This window comes from Phoxinus phoxinus (genome assembly GCF_949152265.1).
Source record: "Phoxinus phoxinus genome assembly, chromosome: 12".
Taxonomy (NCBI): Eukaryota; Metazoa; Chordata; class Actinopteri; order Cypriniformes; family Leuciscidae; genus Phoxinus; species Phoxinus phoxinus.
Genome location: NC_136887.1, coordinates 27,893,085 through 27,913,941, shown reverse-complemented (window position 1 = coordinate 27,913,941; position 20,857 = coordinate 27,893,085). Strand labels below are relative to the sequence as shown.

Here is a 20,857-nt window from a genome sequence, read left to right as displayed (position 1 = left end):
CAAGTCTAAAAATACTAATGGCATGAGGTGTGCATTGTGCAATTACTCCAGGATTGTTCTTGGATTAACCAAGGCATGTATAAAGATAGAACAGATGCTATATGTTAACTATTTTTAAAAGGCTATTATTACAGTAACACTCCATGGTACTGACTGCTGGTTTTCTGTTATTTTGCTGTACAATTTTTGCTCTTCTGTTGTTCACCTGGAATTAATATATACTTGCAAATGCAACACACACACACACACACACACACACACACACACACACACACACACACACACACACACACACACACACACACACACACACACACACATTGTGTTTTCATGTTTTACTGAGACTTTGCATAGACATAATGATTTTTATACGGTACAAACTGTATATTATATCCCCTTATACTGACCCTACACCTACCCATCACAGAGAACTTTCTGCGTTTTTACATTTTCAAAAATTAATTGATTTATAAGCTGTTTTCCTCATGGGGACCAAAACATTTCCCCACAAGGACAAGGATTTTGGATATTGCCATCTTTGTGGGGACATTTTGTATATATATTTAAATTGTGATATACACAATATTTGCCACTCATACTGCTCATATTTTGTAGTATTGGGTTTGTTTATTTTTGTATTTTAAGTTTTTCTTTTTGAGTAGGCAGTGGCACCTCTTTATAGAGGACACCCCTGGTAGAGAAGGGTGCAGGCTTTATTCTGTCTCAGATCATGCACCCTTCCCAATCTCTCTTTTTCTCTTCCCTTGTCATTTCCTGTCTCTGTCATTAAAATGGTTGTAAAACCACCAAGTTAAACTTAAAAGTTTCAAATTTTACAGTTGATACGTGTTGCAACCCATCTTGTGTTATCAAAATGCACTAGACGTTTATAAGATTAGCAGATTAGATAATTTCAAACCAACTTTTAGATGTTGGCTTAGAGCACATTTTTTCCTTGAACAAAACAAAACGAAAAACTGTGACCAAATTGCATTCATGAAATTCATTTATATAAAGAATGGCCATTTTCAGTATTTTCAAAACAACAAAAATGTCATAAAACCATTGACCATTTAGATGTTTCTTCCCCTTTAGTCCAATTAACCAGGTGTATTGAAATTGACTAATTACTGTACATGTTTGTCTACTTGTGTACTCAGTCTTTTTCCACCAACAAAGGTATTATTAAAGACTGATTGGTATCTGGCTGGAGTGGAATCCTTAAAGACTAAACCATAATTTAGAAACAAAATCTTGCATATATGATCTGTCACATTATCGCCCAATATGAACAACTTTTTTTTATATCCAAGGTATTGTAGAAGGTTGTTGCTCAGCAACTGCACATATTCTACAGGATCGACAAAGGTGGCTTCTTTCAGACAGGATTTATACCTAATCATAGTATCGAGAAAGCACTAGTTATAGTCAATGACTCATTATTGTCCTGATAGATCTCTTTAAGATCCACTAGATATCAGTGCAGTGTTCAAAACGTTGTCCTAACTCTGTCTCGAAAATCATTTCCAAGCTAAAATAACCTTAACAGTTAGTTTAGAAACTTTTTGAATGCACATGGCTTAACACTGGCATTCCTCGAGTTTCTCATTTAGAGATATTACTGATTTACTTGTATGTGCTATGGTTATTTTATTTATATGCACGGTATTAGCTTTTCTTGATAAGATAAAGAAATGCATTATTTATACAAAAATTGTCTAGAATTTCTCTGATCTAATAAATTCTGAAGATCCTGCTTTGTTCTTGCAGATTGCAGAGATGATCAGCTTCCTTTTAATTTAATTTCCTATTTCATTTAATTTCCTATTTAATGCAATAATTGACAATATATGTGCGCAGATTCACAAAAAGTTCTAAGTGCTTATTTGGTACTCTTGTATTTTGTGGAAAAATTAGACAAAGAGGTGGATCATTTGCAATTTTGTGATGTTTAAAAGACTGAGAGTAAGAAGGAGGAAAAGTGAGAAGGAAAAGATCAAACGTATTGACCATCAAACCATCAGACGTCTCTTTATGGGGAAACATGATACACACTGATAGAATTCCCCCACATCCCGTGCCACAAAGTGAACACAAACACACACACACACACACACACACACACACACACACACACACACACACACACACACACACACACACACACACACACACACACACACACGTGTGTTTTGGCACGTTTAGTATGTTTTTCAGGAAATGTCCTCATTCACTATGTTTACGTTGTAATACCTTAGTGAAAAATATATATACAAATACATTTACATATTATACCCTGCAATTGTATTTTTGGTATACTAACCCTAATATTGTACTTATTATATACTTTAGTTATCCAGAAGTAGGATAACTAAAGTATATTAGTTAGTAATATACTAATATACTAAGTATAATAGTGTATTAGTTAGGAACTATTGTAAGTATACTTTAGGTACACACTTTAAATATCTTGCATTTAAAGACTGATATTATACAGTGATCATACTATCCTTGATAAAAATGTGCAGTATTAAGGGAATTTCTCTGCCAAAATGTGCTTGATAATTACACTGCGCTCTGACCTCTCTGTATATCTGTGGAATGAACAGGGTTTTTACATCAGCAAGGCCTTTCGAATCAGTTGCCTTTGCATTTTTTATTCTCATTCTTGACTGAAATGAGACAATATATTAGTGACAAGAAATTGATTCAGAATTGGCCTGGTAACTTATGTTTCAGGTACACGAGACATGTTTCACTATTTGTGTTTAGTAAGCGTGAGATCCTTATGACTGGAGTAACTGCTCAGGGTTAGAAAATACTATTGTTTCTCATTTGGCCTTCGGACCTTGTTATGAATGAAACGCATATTTTGCTTGTTGTTATAATTTTTTAGATGACAAAAATTGCAATATGGAGGCTGTTTGCTTTTAATCGAGCTAATATGTATTTTACATGATAATAGGAACTTTTGTTCTTATCTTGTTATTCCAAACTAGAGTGTAGTGTAGTTGAATGAGGCCAATATAATGAATGCCGAAACCCTGATTTTATCCAATTGCTTTGTGGATGTGCATGTTGCCCAAGGTGAAGTTATAGGTAAATATACACAGTTTATATTTCACTGCAAATATGGATGTTTGCACTTTCATCAATATTCTAACATCAATACTGTATCATGCTTTCATAGGGTCTGGCAGCTTTTTAATGAGTATGTCAGATTAATTCTGACACTCTCTAAACCTGATGCTCAGGAGTCTAACCTTTCAAGAGCAAAATTAAAATCCGTCCCATCACTCATTAGGTATGTTAATGCATGCAAACGAATGGATACCATGTGTTTGACCCATACCAAGGACATTCTCTGTCCGCATCTCAGAAAGGCTATCTGCTCACCTGCCTTTTCAAAACAATTCTATTCCAAACTCAAGTGCAATTACTGTAAGAATTCTTACTGAAATTACACTGAATTCTACATTTATTAATTTTAGGGTAGTTTTCACTGCTCAGATATTTCATTATATCAAGTAGGGCTTCAGACCTGAATAGGCTATATATTAATATGCAACTACTGAAATAAGATATAAAAAAAGAAGTAAAATGGATTTCAGTCATGACAACTCAAGGGATCATTTGTAAAAAAATAAATCATTATATTAATGAACATAGAAATGTAGGTTTGGTCTTGGTGGACCAGATCTGCACGCTGCTGCTGTGGTGCAGAGCAAGTGTGAATTACTTCTGCTAAATGCTTGGAACATAAATGAAAGGAAACATGGCACTGCTGCTAGACAGAGGGAGTTGTTATTATTATTATTATTATTTTGCTTATACAGATGTGCCAAAAATATCACAGGTGAGAAACTCCTCCCACACATATTTACCTGGTTGGCAAATTTAACCCATCACCTATATTTCATTAAAAGAGAAATATTTAGCCATTTCTGGGCTCACGAACAACTATAATAATTACAGTGTTGTGTGTAACATACATTTGTGTGAATGACACTCACATATTTTTGTTAATATTTCTGGTTTGGTGATTATTAAGTGGTAGCCGACTTGAGCCTATACCTGTGACTGTTGTTGAAGAAGTGACAGTCTGTGTGTGTGTTCAAGGGGGCGCTATTGCTCTAGCTGATGATGCTGTGCTTGAATGTGATGAGGCGCTGCGAAAAGTTTCAGCAGGTCATGAAGAACACAACCTCACACAAGCAGCATTTCATTTGTAAAAGTTTCAGACTTGAGCAGCAATATTAAAAAAAAAAATCAGCCGCGACTCACACGTTAGGTTTGAAGTCCTTAATATTTTATTTACATGCGGAAGGATGCGAAATATCAATATTTATATTACCGTGCTGTCTGAAAGAAATAATTCCGCATCCGTCTGTCGCTCCGCACTCGTGCGCGCATTCAGGTGTTAACAGAGAAACCTAGTAAGAGTCGAGGAGGAGGGAGAGGGTGTGTGTGTGTGTGTGTGTGTGTGTGTGTGAGAGAGAGAGAGAGAGAGAGAGAGAGAGAGGCACGCGCTCTCTCCTAGTGCACTTTGCAGTAAGTTGCGGGCGGCTGTTGCTGGCGTGGCGGTTGCTGGTCGCGCAGGGAACTTTAACACGCTGGATCCCAAAGTCCGTCTCCCTCACCTGCGCAGTTCGGAGCTGCCATGGATTTCGCGGCCGGATTTACTATCCTAATCACACTGCCGATCTTTCTGCAGACGAACGGCCTTTATATCTCCAGTAGCATAGGTACGTGCGGCTGCCTTTACCTATTTACACTTACAGTTCCATCCCATCGCAAGATGTCCTGCCCGGTACCACCCCAGTGCGCATCAGACCTGGATGTTTCCGCACTGTCTCCATCCCCGTGTGTGAGAAACTTGTGGCATAGGCTATTTCTGATCTTGTTAATTATTCTCTGGAGCTTTATGAAATATAAACAGACGCGGCATTCTCGTGTGCTGCATCATTACTGTTTGTTGTGTGTTTGTTGCACATGCTGGTGAAATTAATTCTCAGCGCAGCTCTGGCGGTGTAGTGGAAATGTTTTGGGTGTTTTTTTTTCTTCTTCTCGCGTTTGCGATTTTTGACAGATGCTCTGGCGATATTGATATGTCTAAGAGCGGAAGTATTGCAGGATATTGATTTCAAATAATAATACAAAAAAAATGTCCCAGTTTTGTTCTCCTCCTTTGAGATTGTTTAAACAAAACGTGCGTTTTGCATATAGAAACTTAAAAAAACAAACCCAAAGCTTTAAAATGGAACTTTTCGTTTTGGAAGAGAAAGACTAGAATGTTTTCATGCTGCAACTTTTGGTTTGTTGGTAACTTGAAATGGTTATTAGTAAATAAAAAAATGTAATAAATGTGCTAGCTAGAGGAAGTGATCTCTATAGAGATGCACATTATGAGCTCAGCATCATTTTGAACTGACATGTCTCAAAACCCAGTGAGTTGCCTACCTAGACAGTATTTTTGGGCATAGATGTGTGGAGCATTTTTGAGCATAAGGTGAAAAAAATATTTCTGGTGTTATAGGTGCATTACTATGATACTTTTGGGTGTGTGCTGCATTTTTTTGTTGTTGCATCAGTTGCATAAAGTATTATTGGGTTTCAGGTGTGCGACATATTTTGAACATCATATGTAAGTGAAGCATTTTTTAGCATAATTTTTTGGTATAATAGGTTCGAGCATAATTTTGTGTGTATAACATTAATGTGCATCAGGTGCATAAGTCTTATTGTGTATCATAGGTGCTTGTGGCACAGTTGTGTGCAGCATTTTTGTGTATCAGGTGAATGAAATATTATTGACTGTTTTCAGTATTTTTATTTTATTTCTTTTATTTTGAGAATTGTAGTTGAGTGGAACATTTTTGGGCATTAAAGGTGCATGCCGCATTTATGGGCATGTTAGGTGCATGGATTTTTTTTTGGCATCATAGGCACATGCAGCTTTTTTGGGTATCATAGGCTTGTTTGGAATCAGCTGAGCTGAATGTGAATTGAGCTGACACGGAATGCACATGTGATGCCCAAAAAATGCTGTCTTTGTAGAGCGCTCAATAGGTTTTGTGACACTCATTTAGGATGAGTGGTCTTTTTTCCCCTTATGTGAGTCTGTTGTGTTTTTTATTGATATATTTCTGTATTGTAAATACGTCTATCAAGCATCCGGCTTTCATTGAAAACAATAAAGATGCAATATGGCATATTGACAATTTTACATTTTATTTATCTTGGTATTTTTTGATGGGAGGCAGATATACAATTACAAAACCAGAATAACAAAACACACTGTTCATACAGTCTGTGCACAAACAGACGTTGTTAAATATGAAAATGATGGTGTCAAACAAGTGTTAATGTGTTTCCTCACCCGGACCCGCCTGACCCATTGCTTCTCATGTGCATTAACTCGCTTCATGGGAAAGAATGTGCATTTAAAGTGTCAACATGCATAAACACATCTAAATTTAATTTGCTTTGTGAGAAGAAGCATTGTTTCTGCAAACCATCATCACATGAAAGTTGCCAGCATAGTGACATTCATTATAGATGCACTACAGCCAATGTGTGCTGTCTGACTGACTTTCTTTATGTGTAATGCAGATTCCCTGCAGCATGTTCTGGGGGACTATGGACTGGTGAAGCCCGTTCTTACTGATGCAGAAGGCCGCTTCCTGTCCCATGCGGTATCGGTTGGTCCAGCAAATGGGCAGTTCCGTAGGCGCTGGAGAAGAGAGGCGGCATCGGCCGACCACGCCAACCATGAGTCCGGAGGAGACGCGCTCGAGCAGCTCTACTACAACGTCACCGTCTTCGGCCGGGAGTTTCACCTGCGTCTGCGCCGCAACACACGCCTGGTGGCTCCCGGAGCCAAGATGGAGTGGCAGGAATCTGGCGGCATGCACTCCGAGCCTTTGAAGAGTGACTGCATGTATGTGGGTGACATTACGGACATACAGGGAGCCTCAGTAGCCATTAGTAACTGCGACGGCCTGGTAAGTGGCCACATTGGCCTTCATTTGTGTGTGATGTCCAGTATGTCTAGTTCATTTACACAATCCCTTCATGAAGCTAATCTGTTCGATTAAAAATTGCAATCATTGAAAAGAAACATTAATGAAAAAGATGTGTTTTTATCTTTCCTATATTCAATCAGTGTGAAAAATTAGGCGTTTTAACTTTGCAAAATAAGGACATGCGTTAAGGGGGAGACAACCAGGAATGTTGGATGTGAACCCATAATGAGGTGGTCACATTAAGGTCCTTAATGGTGTAGCCTAAATCTTTGTCCCGGGCCATGTGTTTTTAAGTGACTTTGCTACCAAAAACTATCCGTGCATGCAGTATTTACAGATTTTGTGAGTATCCTGGGATATTTCTAATACAAGCTGAAAGGCAAATAAATAGTTAAGTGGAAGAGTGTGCTTTGTGACTTGTTGTGTGCACTGAGATCTGTGTTTATGGCAGTGACAGATGTGAGGATTGGAACAGAGGTCTCTTGTTAATTACTGGAGGTGTTTTTCTTTACTCAAATGAAACTATAATTCTAAACGGGCCCAGATGAGAAGCTAGCTCAGAGAGTCTGCCAGAGATCATGAGATCCATACGCCCCCTGTGGCTGACATCTTTAAACAGCGAGAAAGAGAGACACAAAATAAACAGAGGGAATCAACTTTACATGCAGATGAAACTGAGGTTGAATAAAATATGTAGACATTAACTACAGCGTTCCAGTGCAGGGCTGTGCTGTCTGATCTGTTGGTCTCAGTGTGATCAGTGCTCGTAGAGGCATTATAGCTCTTGTGGAAAAAAGGCACTTATTTTATTGATTGATTGTATACTTAAAATCCCCCCCAAAATTTTTTCAGTTAATGTAATAGACACAAAATAAAAAGTACTTAAAACGTGACTTACTGTATACTGTAAGATAATACTTTCATTACATAAACACACTTTAAAAGTGCACCGTACATTTTTGTGTTTGTTTTAACTTAAGGTACCTTGTTGTTCATTAAATAAAAAATGTAGTTATTACAATTGGTTTAATAGGTAGAAAGAAACTCAAAATACTGTTATTTGAACCACATTAATTATCTAAGTTGATTTGACAAAAGATAAAAAGGTGTGATAACAAATTATGAAAATAATTGTAATAATTTTACGGTGGTTATTTTTAAATTTTATATTTAAAGATAGATCATTTTTAGATAATTACTCTATCTAAAAAGTATTTAATTACTTATTACTATTTAATTTTTAAATCCCATATCAACCTCGACCAGTTGAACAATATAGACATGAAACTTCTCTTTTAATTCTTTCAAATAAATAATATAAAATAGCATAAATTATTCCTAGTCTAACTGACCAAAGTATTTAAAGGGTGGAGGTTACATCAAAAACATAAATTTTAACATTAGACATTGAATTTGGATGTTAAATCGACTATAGTTTTTTTTATAGAATTGTTCTGTAGTCCATACAGTATTAAATGCATCAGAAGTAAATGTAATTACATTACAGAACAATTAAGAGTAATCCCTTACTTTAAGAATGAATTAAATTACAGTTAACAATTAATTACTTACTAATGCATTACTTAATGCTAAACATACTTTAGTGTGTACTTTAAAAAAAAAAAACTTGCTTCTTGACCATGTGAATTGCACTTAAATACAATGAAGTTGTGAAATAAGTTTTTTATACACTGAAATATGAACTCTGAAAGTGTATTATATTCATAACTCTTTTTCTTAAAAAGTACACTGAAATGCACTTGTTTCACAAGGGAGGTGGACAAAAAAATGCTTTTGATGAAACAACAACAGGATTTCAAAGTAGTTTGAGTTCAGAATATAGAGGATCAGAATATATAAATGTATATATAGCTTAAAAAAACTTTAAAGAATGTAGTGTACCAGTCAGTGTTTTTTTTATTTACAGTATGTCTTCATTTGTATGATTGTGTGTGTAGTAGTAGCTTATTTTTAGCACTCCATGTGCCCGTTAAATCATAACCTGTATGAATGCCCCATATGAAGTCATGCTTACGGGCAATACTCTATGGGCCCTATCTTGCACCCAGCGCAATTGACTTTGAACACCGACGCATGTATCATTCCTATTTTGCACCCGCGCACAGCGGACTTTTCCCTCCACAGACGCACGTCGGTAAATTAGGGAATGAACTTGCGCTCGCGGGGGCGGTTCAGCGCAAAGAGGAGGCGTGTTCCGGCGCAAAACTTCCATGGTGCTATTTTCCAGTTTTAGAAAGCAATTGCACCATTGACCAGGAAAAAAACAGTCTAAAGACAGTGGCGCGTTGCGCGTTAGTCATATGGTATTTTAAGGGCGCGTGCTTGGCCATAATGTTAACGCGCATCCACTTTGATTCTCTAATATAAACAGATGCAGCAGTTTTCATTTTTGCAAATCATACATTATTACAAGGAAAAATATTAACACACGAGGGAAATCATTGTTGTGTCCGTGAAGATGTGAAAAAGATAAAAAATATATCTAGAAAAAAAAAAAAAAAAAATCTAGATTAGGCTACACATTTACTACCCAAATTATACGCCTGTTTAACCGAAGCTAATTTGGGTGGGTTTCTCCCATCATCCCCAATGTCACTTCTCTGTGTTTTACAGTCCTGACGAGAACATCGGCCTCCTCGGCTGTGAACCGCTCCTGGCGTGCGCTGGCAAACCCGCCGTTATAATAGCAATCCGCCATGTAACAAGCGCGCCGGCTCTTAAAGGGAATGTGAGAGGACGCTCTGATTGGTTTATTTCACGTTACGCCCAAACCACACCTATGAATAATGAAGCTACTTCAGACCAACCCCTTTTAGATTTGCGTCGGGCGCAAGAGTCATATATCCCGCCAGGAAAATAGCAACAGCGCCGGGATCCGCCCACAAAGTTACTTGCGCTTTGCACTTTGACACTTGCCTTTCAGATCGTTAAAATAGGGCCCTATGAGTTTGTGTGCTTGTGCACAGGTATGTCCACACCTGTGTGTGTGTGTGTGCATGTATGTGAGTGCACGCTCCAGTGGGCATGGTGCCCACAGGATTAAACCCAGTCTCCATGCTGTCCTTCAGCTTCAAACACTCAGGGTCATCAGGGGCAATAGCCGTGGGCATCTTGCATATAGAACAGCAGCCTCAGTAACTCCATTTCCTCAGAGGGCAATACTCCTCAACAGAGAGAATAAATACAACCTTAGCTTCACAGCTCTTGGTATTTCAGACCCAGGTTTGTTTGTACGTGATTATGTTGCAGAATGAATAGTGGCCATGCTAACAGTATTAAGTGTATTTTGAATAGCTCTGAGTCAGGCCATTCAGAGTGACAGATCAGGAGAGCATTTGATTTTATCCTCTTCTTTTCCTGAAGCTTCCTCTGATTTATACCGGATGCTTGTAGTCATTTTTCAATCAAACAGGCTTTCGTAGTGGCAAGTGCTCAATTTTTTTTATTTTTTTTATTTATGGTAATACTATGAAACGTGACAAATTGTACGGACATAATTTCTGGCCAAACTGTCATTTAAAGAAATGATGAAAAAAAAAAAAAAAAAAAAAAAAAAAAAAATATATATATATATATATATATAATAACCATTTATAACCATTAATTATTTATTTTATTTCATTGATCTTTTATACAAATATTTCCTTGAACATTTTTAACAATGCTCAATCTTACACTTCAAAAAGTTCTGGTTATAACTTCTAAATAGTGGAGAGGCTAGCAATAGCGAGCTAGCTTTAAAGCATAAGATCCCACCCTCCCTTTCATAGCGCTCTCGAAAGCCACGGCTTCTTCAAAACACATGATCGCGTGCAGCAGGGATCAAACAAAAGTGTCACGAGAGATGGCGTTAAACTACCTTGTGTCTCAAAGCACATAACATTACAATAAAAATTAACATTTAACATTCGGACCGAATGCAATGATTGGACATAAACATTTTATGGTCCTATGCCTTCCACAGATGTTATATAAATACATTCAGACCACTTAACTTAGGGATTGCTATCAGGATGTGAGGAGACTTTCAGCCAGCATAACAAAATATTTTTCTGGAACAAATCGCCTACACTGCTTTAAAGGAGACCATAAAGGGTAAACAGCCAGATGGAATTGGGTAGACATAGCAGTAACCACTTGTTCAAGAATTTCATAGAAACTCATTGTTCCATTCCACCAAATAACTGGAACTGCAGAAAAATCAAAACATCTGCTCATCGAGCAAGAGGTTACGCAGGCTGAAGAGTAATCCACTTAAATGCCATTATGTTTTCTCCAAACAGTCTTTTTTTTTGGTGGAAATCAGAGGTATGTGGTATACAGGTGTTAGAGGTAAGATGTAGGGTCAAGTTTAGTAAGGCAGAACTGAGAATTATTTGTACGGTTTATCCAGGCCCGGCCAGGCTCCCCAGTCTTGGATAACTAAATTCCGTTTTACACATTGATTTAACTGTTTCATTAAATTATATTTTATTAACAAAGTTCCAGAGGAGCATGTTCAGATAATCAACCAAATTAGCAAGGGAGGAGTTAACTCAATGAGTGCGATATAGGATTCCGAGCTCGTAGCGCTTCCCTCGGACAGCACGCCAAATACGCAAACCTTTAGCCTACTCTATCAGATTATTGGCCTAAGTGTGAACTCGTGAATAAAGTCTATAACTGAATTTAGTCTGACTGCAACCCTATCTATTAGCCTACCTAATGCAGTGACCTATGTGGCGTTTCCTGATGGATCGAGGTTGTTCCTGATCTTCCTTTTCTACGTGAAATTCACACGAGCTCTAAGCGCTTGCGAGTAAGCGCTTAGAACTATTAATGTCGCTGTCTTCACAAAGTGCTGAAATGTCAATCACTATATTTTGATGGCATGGCTATAGCTATAGTCAGGAAAAGAAGACCCAAAAGCGGGAATATGTAGCAAATCAAACTTTATTTTTATGAGGTGGCCTGTCTGAGTGTGCGACTCCCGGCCTAATGGTGTTCCGGACCGGCATTAGCCTAAATAATTTATAACTAAAACTATTTAAATCATTTAAAAGCTGAAATTAGGCTAAATTAAATGGGCCTAAAATTTTAGCTGAAAAAATGTACGCAAATTATAAATGTTGCCTTGCAATAGACTGAAATAAGTTTAAGTTGAAGCTCTAAAATTATTACCTGGAAATAAATAAACTTAAATTTAAATATAGCTAAATTATATATAAATGATTTAATATAGGCTTAGCCTAAATTAAACCTAAATAGCAACATTTTAAAATAAAATGACAAAAGCACATAACGAAATTGCTTAAAATTTAACCAAAATTACCACGGAAACTAAAAATAAAACTAATTCAAAATCCATATATTAATAAAACTAAATTCAAAATTAAACCACCAACAGAAAACTGCTTGGTTTGTAAGTGACTTCTGTATGAGGAGTGTATTTTGCTGAAATATCGCTATTGTGACTGCAGCTTCATTCACTGATAGTGAACTTGAACTAAGATGAGCTCAATAACTCAATCAGTGAAGGACTCATTCTTTTGAGTCTGTCATTTTTTAATGAAGGCTCTTTTTGGTGCTTTTAGGGTCATTTTTGAAGCTTAAATGCTGTGGTCACTATGAATTGTTTGAAGATTTAATTGTTTATTTTACAGAAGAAATAAAGCCATACAGGTTTATAACAAAATGAGGGCGAGTAAACAATGACAGAAATTTCATTTCTGGCAGAACTGTTCCTTTGATTTTCAATTGTTTTTGTCCATAGTCTTGCTGGTGAGCCAGTTGGCATCTTTTAACCACAACTAAACGCACAGCTAAACTTTCATGGACAGTGTTCATAGAACCAAACATAGAAAAGTAACAGCACCAGCACACACCTTGAGGGAAGCTTGCGCTCGTGATATTGCCAGACTAATGAAGACAGAGACAGTGTTGAGCAGCTGAGCAGGATCGGAGAGGACACGCCATGGTTGATGAAAGACAAGGCCAAGGCTGAGATAGCAAACAGGCAGGGGAGGAGAGCTGTATTGAAGACGAATTGTGCTGTCGGCACATTGGTTTCAGTACACAAGCAGGCCAGCGCACTCCTCCCTGGGGGGACAGGCTTTTATACGCGTGTGCTGAAGACTGGCCAAAGCCTAATCCTTTCACACACTTCAGTGCCCGACGCAATTATACTCTTGCATCTTCTCTTCTCTTGGGGCGAATCTGCATCCAGCAATGCACTCATACCGTCTATCAGACACTTTGTCCATCATCATACCATGTGCATTGCATCAGCACCAAAAGGCAAAGCTGTTCGCTAGCTTATCCATCCATCCGTCCTTCCTTCCGTCCATCCTTCCTTCCTTCCGTCCATCCGTCCTTCCTTCCGTCCATCCTTCCTTCCTTCCTTCCTTCCTTCCTTCCTTCCTTCCTTCCTTCCTTCCTTCCTTCCTTCCTTCCTTCCTTCCTTCCTTCCTTCCTTCCTTCCTTCCTTCCTTCCTTCCTTCCTTCCTTCCTTCCTTCCTTCCTTCCTTCCTTATATATATACCCACCTTTTTATTCTATATATAAAGATATTCCAGTTAATTTGTGAACTCCCCTTTAGATTTGGTTATTGGCATTTATCACATGAAGCTCCCTTAGATACCTTAGTACCTGTTGGAAGAGCTATTTTTTTCCTTAACACTTCCAAAGACAAGTACGGCAGCGTGTCTAATTTTGATGAGGTGATGAATAGTGTGTAGAGTCCCACGAGGAACATTAGCACTCTATTCGCCTTACATGTTTTGGAACATCTGTTTCCCTTGCCTCCATTTTGCTTGTGGTTTGCTTGAAGTTCTTGAGCATTACTTGATCTCACCCAGCTAATCTCTAGTTTAAGGGGGAACGCTCCAGGCGTAAACCATTTCAAGTCCCATTAGTGTCCATGAGTCATCAAATAACACTTTTAACAACTCAGCAGAGACAGTTGGTCATTTTAGGAGTTGATGATCCGGTAATGACAGGTGGTTTAGGTGAAAACACGCCGAGAGACTTAATTTCTCGAGGAAAAAGCACTAGCATCACCGTGGATATAATCGTGATATGAGCTGAGCTAGCGGAGTTCAAGTGCCATTTATTTCTGAGTATAATCATTATATCAATTTTCTGCTGAGCAGCTGTTATTGACCCCTTTTGTTCGAATTTGTGTGAATTGGCTGGTGTTGGGCTTGAAAGAACAAGAGATTACACTATGATTACAGACTCCGCCCTGCAATGTGGCTCTCAAACGCACAATTACTCAATCAAGAGGCTTTTATCAGCCAGTCAGTGGCTCAGCGCGAGGGCAGGAATGTTTCTCATAACCTATAATTACCAATTCCTACTGACTGCAATTCAGCAGCCATTTCACAGTTTATGCACTGAACGCATAAAAAAAGACGAGGGATTTCCCTTTGGTAGCAAATGAGGAAATTGTACATGAGGAAATTCCACATGAGCAAAGACATTATGTACAGTAGGTGAAATTTTAATTTCAGTAACATCTGTAACATTGGCGCTAGCAACAGCAATGTTGTGGGTTCGATTCCTCTGGAACACATGAACGGATTAAAAAATGTTAGTAACTTTGTGATGTAAGTGAATTCAATTACTTGTGGTACATTCTTAAAAATCAAGATTCCAAAAGAGATTTTTTTCAGTAAAAACTTAAAAGAACCTTTTTTTCTGAGAGTAAAGAAAATTTCACGTTCTTTGTGAACCCATCAATGCTAATAAAGAACCTTATTTTTAAGATTGTACCATGTAGCATTTATTTTCTATAAAATCTTTATTAAAGCGCACAGACAGAGAATCGAAATTGTTAGAATGACAATAAAAACATTCTAAGAAAAACACAAAGGAATTTTATATATACCGATATACCAGTTGTGAGTTCTCAAATTCTCCAGCTTCTGCTTTAGAGCCTATATTGATAGTTTTTATTCTTTCACTATACGATAAAGCAACATCACACAGGCAAGGAGGCTGTTGTTCCAACAGAAGTTGCAAATGAGTGCACTGTGCACTCATGAGTGTGTGCTAGTTTAACAAATATAAAGCTTCCTTTTTTTCTCACAAACTTTTTTCTTAACAAGCTAGATAGTCACAAAAATTGTGTCATAAGGGTGTCAGAAACTAAATGTAACTGACAAAACTAAAAAAAACAAAGGTATCAAAACCCACGTTTTGAGGCGTTTGACCTGATTTAGCCTTTCTGGTTCAGAATGGTCGACCATTGTGTCTCACCCAATATCCATGGGCCTTGATGCTCAGCACAGAACATTTAGCAGCCTGTTTACCAGGAGCCTCCCTGAGAGTCTCCCACTCGGTCTCTCTCCATCTCCCTCCCTTCATTTATCTGTGGGGAGGTGGGGTTGGTGCAGTTCCATAAGCAGCAAAACAGGACGTTATCACACTGTTTTGTACGTATTCACACCTTCAGGCTTCCAGATGCTGATGTGTTTCATTTGTTTTTGTTATTGATGCAGCACAAAATAGTGTTGTTTTGGTGTAGATAATGATTGAAGCGCTTTAGATTTACACTTGACTCTTAATAATACACAGTAAAATCAGTCTGTTTAAAAGTGATCCATCTATCTATCTATCTATCTATCTATCTATCTATCTATCTATCTATCTATCTATCTATCTATCTATCTATCTATCTATCTATCTATCTATCTATCTATCTATCTATCTATCTATCTATCTATCTATCTATCTATCTATCTATCTATCTATCTGTCTGTCTATCTGTCTGTCTGTCTGTCTGTCTGTCTGTCTGTTTACTCAATATTATAGTAATGATAATTGATTAAAATGTGTAATCATTACATTTTCATTTTGACACCATACAATAAATGTTAAATTATAACTGCCAAACAGTGTTGAATACAGAAGTACAGAAACTTGCAAAGCATATTTTATATCACAAATATGTAGAAGTTGAATGCATGCTCATTTTCTGTAATGAAATTAATTTGCCCAAAAGTTGAGCTGCAGATCATTGTCCCAAAAACATGCCTATGATGCAAAACAAATATTTCCAATCTGCCAAAGGCACCTCACTAAAATATTTAATAATTCCTGTAACATGCTGTGCATCAAACAATTGTTTACAGAAGCATTAGAGATTGGTTTAATCTTACTCAAGCAATTTCTCATGCCTTAGTTCATTTCCAGTTCAGATTCTCCCATGAGTCTCCAAACAGAGTTTTTCAAAGCAATGAATTGAATTCTAGTGTAACGAAAGCACTTTCTTGCTGCAAAAACGACATTAGACTAACTTGAATTTTCATAGTTGTCCAAGCTAGCTTATTTTTATAGAGAAGCTAATTGCCTAAGGAAGTATTGTTGAATAAGCTAGTTAAAAGTCTGCTAGGGACCAGCATGCAAAACACAACATATGCTGGTTGTTCAGAGGGTTATTGGATTTTCTTCAATAAAAACAAAGCTTCTCCACATTAAAACATGACTATTTAAGAATGTGTGTATCTTCCATGCTCTTTTGCTTTGGTTAAGTGCTAATCATCATGCTTGATGCTTTATGTTCCTCTTCCACTGTGAGAGAAGAATCTCACTCCATGGGATCCTGCTGTGGTGAGATCTGTTGCCTCTCATGTTCCTTTGCTATTTTTTCACAATCTCTCTGCTAAAAAGATGGCTTCACTTGTCTGTAATCCAGTTATTCCTTCTCTGAATGTCACTCTCTCATGCATTCTACTTCACCACTATTTTATTTGCTTCTTAAGATAGAAGCAGGTTACAGAATAAAAAGCTAGACGATACAACACAAGCCCAGCCACCCAAGAGCAATTTGAGGTTAAGTGCCTTGTTCAAGGGCACAGTGATGATACGGCTCCCCAAATATCTTTCCAGTTCATACCTCCCTCTCCGACTCACACTTTGAAGAAATGCCACATAGGTTGTTGGGTAGTAGTCAGCTGTAGTGACATGAGCACAATGAGCACCCTTCTCAATCTTAAAATCTTCACAGATACATGCAAAATCACCTTTCAAGTCAAGACGCCTTTATTTACATGTCACTTTATACAATACAGATTGTTTTAAAGCAGCTTCAAGTAATAAACAGCTCTAAAAAAACAATAGTTATTATTTCAGTTCAGTTCAAGTCAATTCAAGTTTTGTTTTCATCCGATAGTGTCAGTGCAGTCAAATTGATAATATTATTGAAGTGTGTTTTAAACCCCAAGAAAGCAAGCCGAAGGCTAAAAAAAAGATAGGAATCGCAACACTGCTAGTACACATAAGTGTGCCATTTTGGTCAGGTGTGTTAATTAACAATAAAAATGACATGTAAATGTAAATACATGTATATTTGCATGTGAGATGGGGATTAGTATTGTCTCTTTAAGGACTCAAAGCATGATTTTGACCCGTTTTATGTAAGCTAATATCCTACAGGTGTAGGACTTTGTTATCCACGTGTGGTCTGGCTGGATTTGATGTGTCTTGGAGACCTAGGTTTGAGTCTTTGATAGAAATGAGATGTGACATGGCCTTTCTGATTGTCTATTTCCTCATGTGTGACAGCACGTTGCCTGCATTCACCTCGATTCCCAAAGAAAAGCTCTTTCTTTCCTCAGTATTATATTTTCAGCCCGTTTCTTGTTCACTCTCCCCTCTGGTAACCCCACCTCCTCCCCGCTCGGGGGCTGTAACATCAGATGACTGATGCCGTCTCAAGTCATTCTGTGATCACGTCTATCCTGGCCATCTGAGGCTCTAATTTGCCGCCAATGGGAAGATCTGCATATTTGCAAGAAATAAGTTTAGTAAATTGTTTACAGCACAGTCTGTTTTAAATGAATTTGATAGGGTGAGGAGGTGTTGGATTCATACAGACGCTGTGTAATTTGTGCCTGGGGTGAGGCGGATGGCATATGCACAGCTTGTAAGCGGCATTTAACAGATAGATTTACAGCACTACTGTCCTAATAAGCGTAATAAGATCAAAGCTCCTCCACATAAAGCTGAATTCTATAAGGAGGATTGCAAGAATTAGCCCTTATCGTCCAAATAAAGCACTTAACCTTTGAGCCAGAGCACCTGTGAGTTGTGGGTCATCTGTTTTGCTTGGCCGGAATTCATTTGAGCTGTTTTAAAACATGCTCAGATGTCTTGTCATGGGAATGCCGTTTAGACTGTGAATTTTTTGTGGATTTCAGGCTGTATTTGGAACTCGCCATGCTGGAATGGGGATGATCTGAGAAACTTGGAACGCAGTGCATCAGCAAAGAGGTCAAAAATCCAGCTGAGTCACAAGCTGTTGCTGCTGGAATGCTACCTTCCTGTGTGGGAGATTACAGGAGACCATTTTTATGGGTGTTTCTTCAATATGGGCACTTTTGACCTTGTTGACATATCTCTTTTTCATGTTGTAAAATCCATCAATTATGAAACAAATTCAATTCAGCTATAAGCAATATAGATGTTCTGCAGTACAATAGTGTCATCATTCAGCTCAAGTCAGTTAATTTTTCCCCCTCATATGATAGTGTCATTTCGGTTAAATATATAATATTACTGAATATTAAATGTATTTTAAGTACACTTATATACACTCATATTCATATAAAGTATAATTTGTTGGTTGACATAACACACTGTTGTCTACTGTTGTTTTGTTTAACTCTTTGTTTAGATTATCAACGTTTTATGTATATAATAATTAGGATTATTGTAATGGATTTTCATAGTTTAAAATTGAAAGTCTGCGACAAGCATAAAACAATAAAATTGACACAAAAGTAATTTGAAAAGGAGCAAGAGTAAATGATGAAAGCATGGTAAAAAAGTGTCCAATGGAGTTTTAATGTAACCTTCTTATAGAAAATAATATTATTAAAATGTAAAATTACAGTTTTCTATTTTAATATATTTTTTAAAATGTAATTTCTTCTTGTAATGGCAAAGCTGAATCCAAGCAGTCATTACTTCAGGCTTTATTGGCACATAGTCCTAAAAAAAATCATTCTAATAGGATGATTAGAAACATAAAAAGTATTAATTTCCTTAAAAACAACAAAATCGTACTGACCCTAAACTTCTGAATGGTAGTAGTGAATATACGCTGTTATAGCAAAAACACTGCTCTTGAGTGCACCAAAAATATATGTTTAGAATACAATACAGGCCCCAGCATCATAAACCAAGATGAGCTCAAAACATTAAGGATTTAATTTGCCAAAAGCACTGATGCTCACATTAAGATGTCATTTATTTGGTTGACAATCTGCTCTCAGGCTCAAGTCCAAAGTAACAGAGCGCTCTGTCATCAGGTGTTGGGTTCATCCTGCAGCAGGGTTTCGCATCAGTTTCCAATCAAACCTGGCAGTCTAAAATGATATGATCATCGCTATGCCTTACCTTAATTGATGCCCTTAAGAAAGACCTCTGGACCTGGCCATATCAGCATCTTGATGGCCAATATCAAGGACAGCTGATTGGAGTGTTGGACGTAAGTGCAAACAGTAAACTGAAGGTTGAGAAGAAAGTCAATACACATTAATTGCAAGCTGCCAAGCCCCTTTGCTTTTGAACCTTCATTGATGTGGTCACATTTCCTGAGACAAAAACTCATCGTATTGCATCCGAAAGCACATTCTGTGTGCTCCGGGATATTTAGACTGTAGTGTCTGCTGCTGCAGAGCCTCAACATCAAGGTCGTTTGTGTATTTGACCCTGTTTTGGAGGCTGAATCTGAAGACAGTGTGCGAGGGCTGCTGTAGAAGTGGTGAGGGGTAATCTAGTTAAGGAGGTTAACTATAAAAAATGACCAGGCTTGTGTGCACTGTTTTGACACTTTTTCCTCTTTGCAGCTGCAGCTTTGATGTATCGCGGTAATTCAGTGTTTCAGAGGCAGCGCATTACCATCAGCGGGGCTCTGTTAGAGGCAGGGCATCCATATCTATGGGAATAATGGGCAAAGTGACAATTCCTCTCAATGCAACAACAACGCCCCCACCCAACACTCTAAACGGAGAAATCAGACCTAAAAGTGTTTATCTTAGAGAAATGGCACTTGGAGTACCATCACCCTTAGTGAAATGATTGATAACATGCCTTTTATCAAAGCACTTGTCTGTTTTTTTGACACTAACAGAGATTATTTCCTTTTGACTCGCATATTGTGGAAAACTGAGGCCGCCTGCTGGAGTCTTTTGTCACGGTAATTCGGTATGGTGGAGAACTCTGGTATTTTCTTCTAGATAAAACACCATTACCTTTTTTCTTCGTCTGAGGTAATACCACACTACTGTGTTATTTTGTAAGATAAATCACATAAGTATGGCCTCTCCAGTGAGCGGTAAACCACAGATGGGCACAAATTGTGTCTGCCTTTCGCTGGAGCCACATAAACAATATTGAGAGATCTGAAAATCCTATTGAATTACTGAGCAATGTACTGGTTTACTGGCAAAATAACCATTATTATCTCTCACATGTATTTTAGCTTAGCATGGTATGTCATTTTCTTACAATTGAAATCCAATTTTGAGGTAGGTTAAATTGTGTAATATATTTAACATTGACTGTTCTCCTTTTCGCTCAAATGAGGCTGTTATGTATTTGCAAAATGTCTGAATCTCAATAATAGTGATATTCTGTGTCATAAGACTACTAAAAAAGTTGAAGTGCTATTTTACACTCACAGGATGTAATTCGCTTTCTATCAATGGGCTATATTAGCAATATAGTCCACAGAAGTCAATCTCTTTGGTCAGATCTATCAAATGTATTTTTTCTTTTTCTGCCTTTTAAAAACATATCATCAACTTACTTTAGTACTTTCCAGA

At 37.6% G+C, this 20,857-nt stretch overlaps 1 protein-coding gene across 2 annotated transcripts in view; it reads left to right on the top strand.

The window, feature by feature from the left end:
- The first annotated feature begins 4,491 nt into the window (after nucleotides 1-4,491).
- The window catches only part of LOC307007758 (A disintegrin and metalloproteinase with thrombospondin motifs 2), a 149,099-nt gene continuing 132,733 nt past the window's right edge, over nucleotides 4,492-20,857 (top strand). The window contains exons 1-2 of one of the 2 annotated variants that reach the window (XM_079630072.1): nucleotides 4,492-4,745; nucleotides 6,613-7,004. In XM_079630072.1, the coding sequence (XP_079486198.1) occupies nucleotides 4,661-4,745; nucleotides 6,613-7,004 (477 nt within the window). In that variant the 5' untranslated portion in view covers nucleotides 4,492-4,660. The remainder of the gene's footprint in view (nucleotides 4,746-6,612; nucleotides 7,005-20,857) is intronic. The other variant, XM_079630073.1, reaches the window with a different exon arrangement.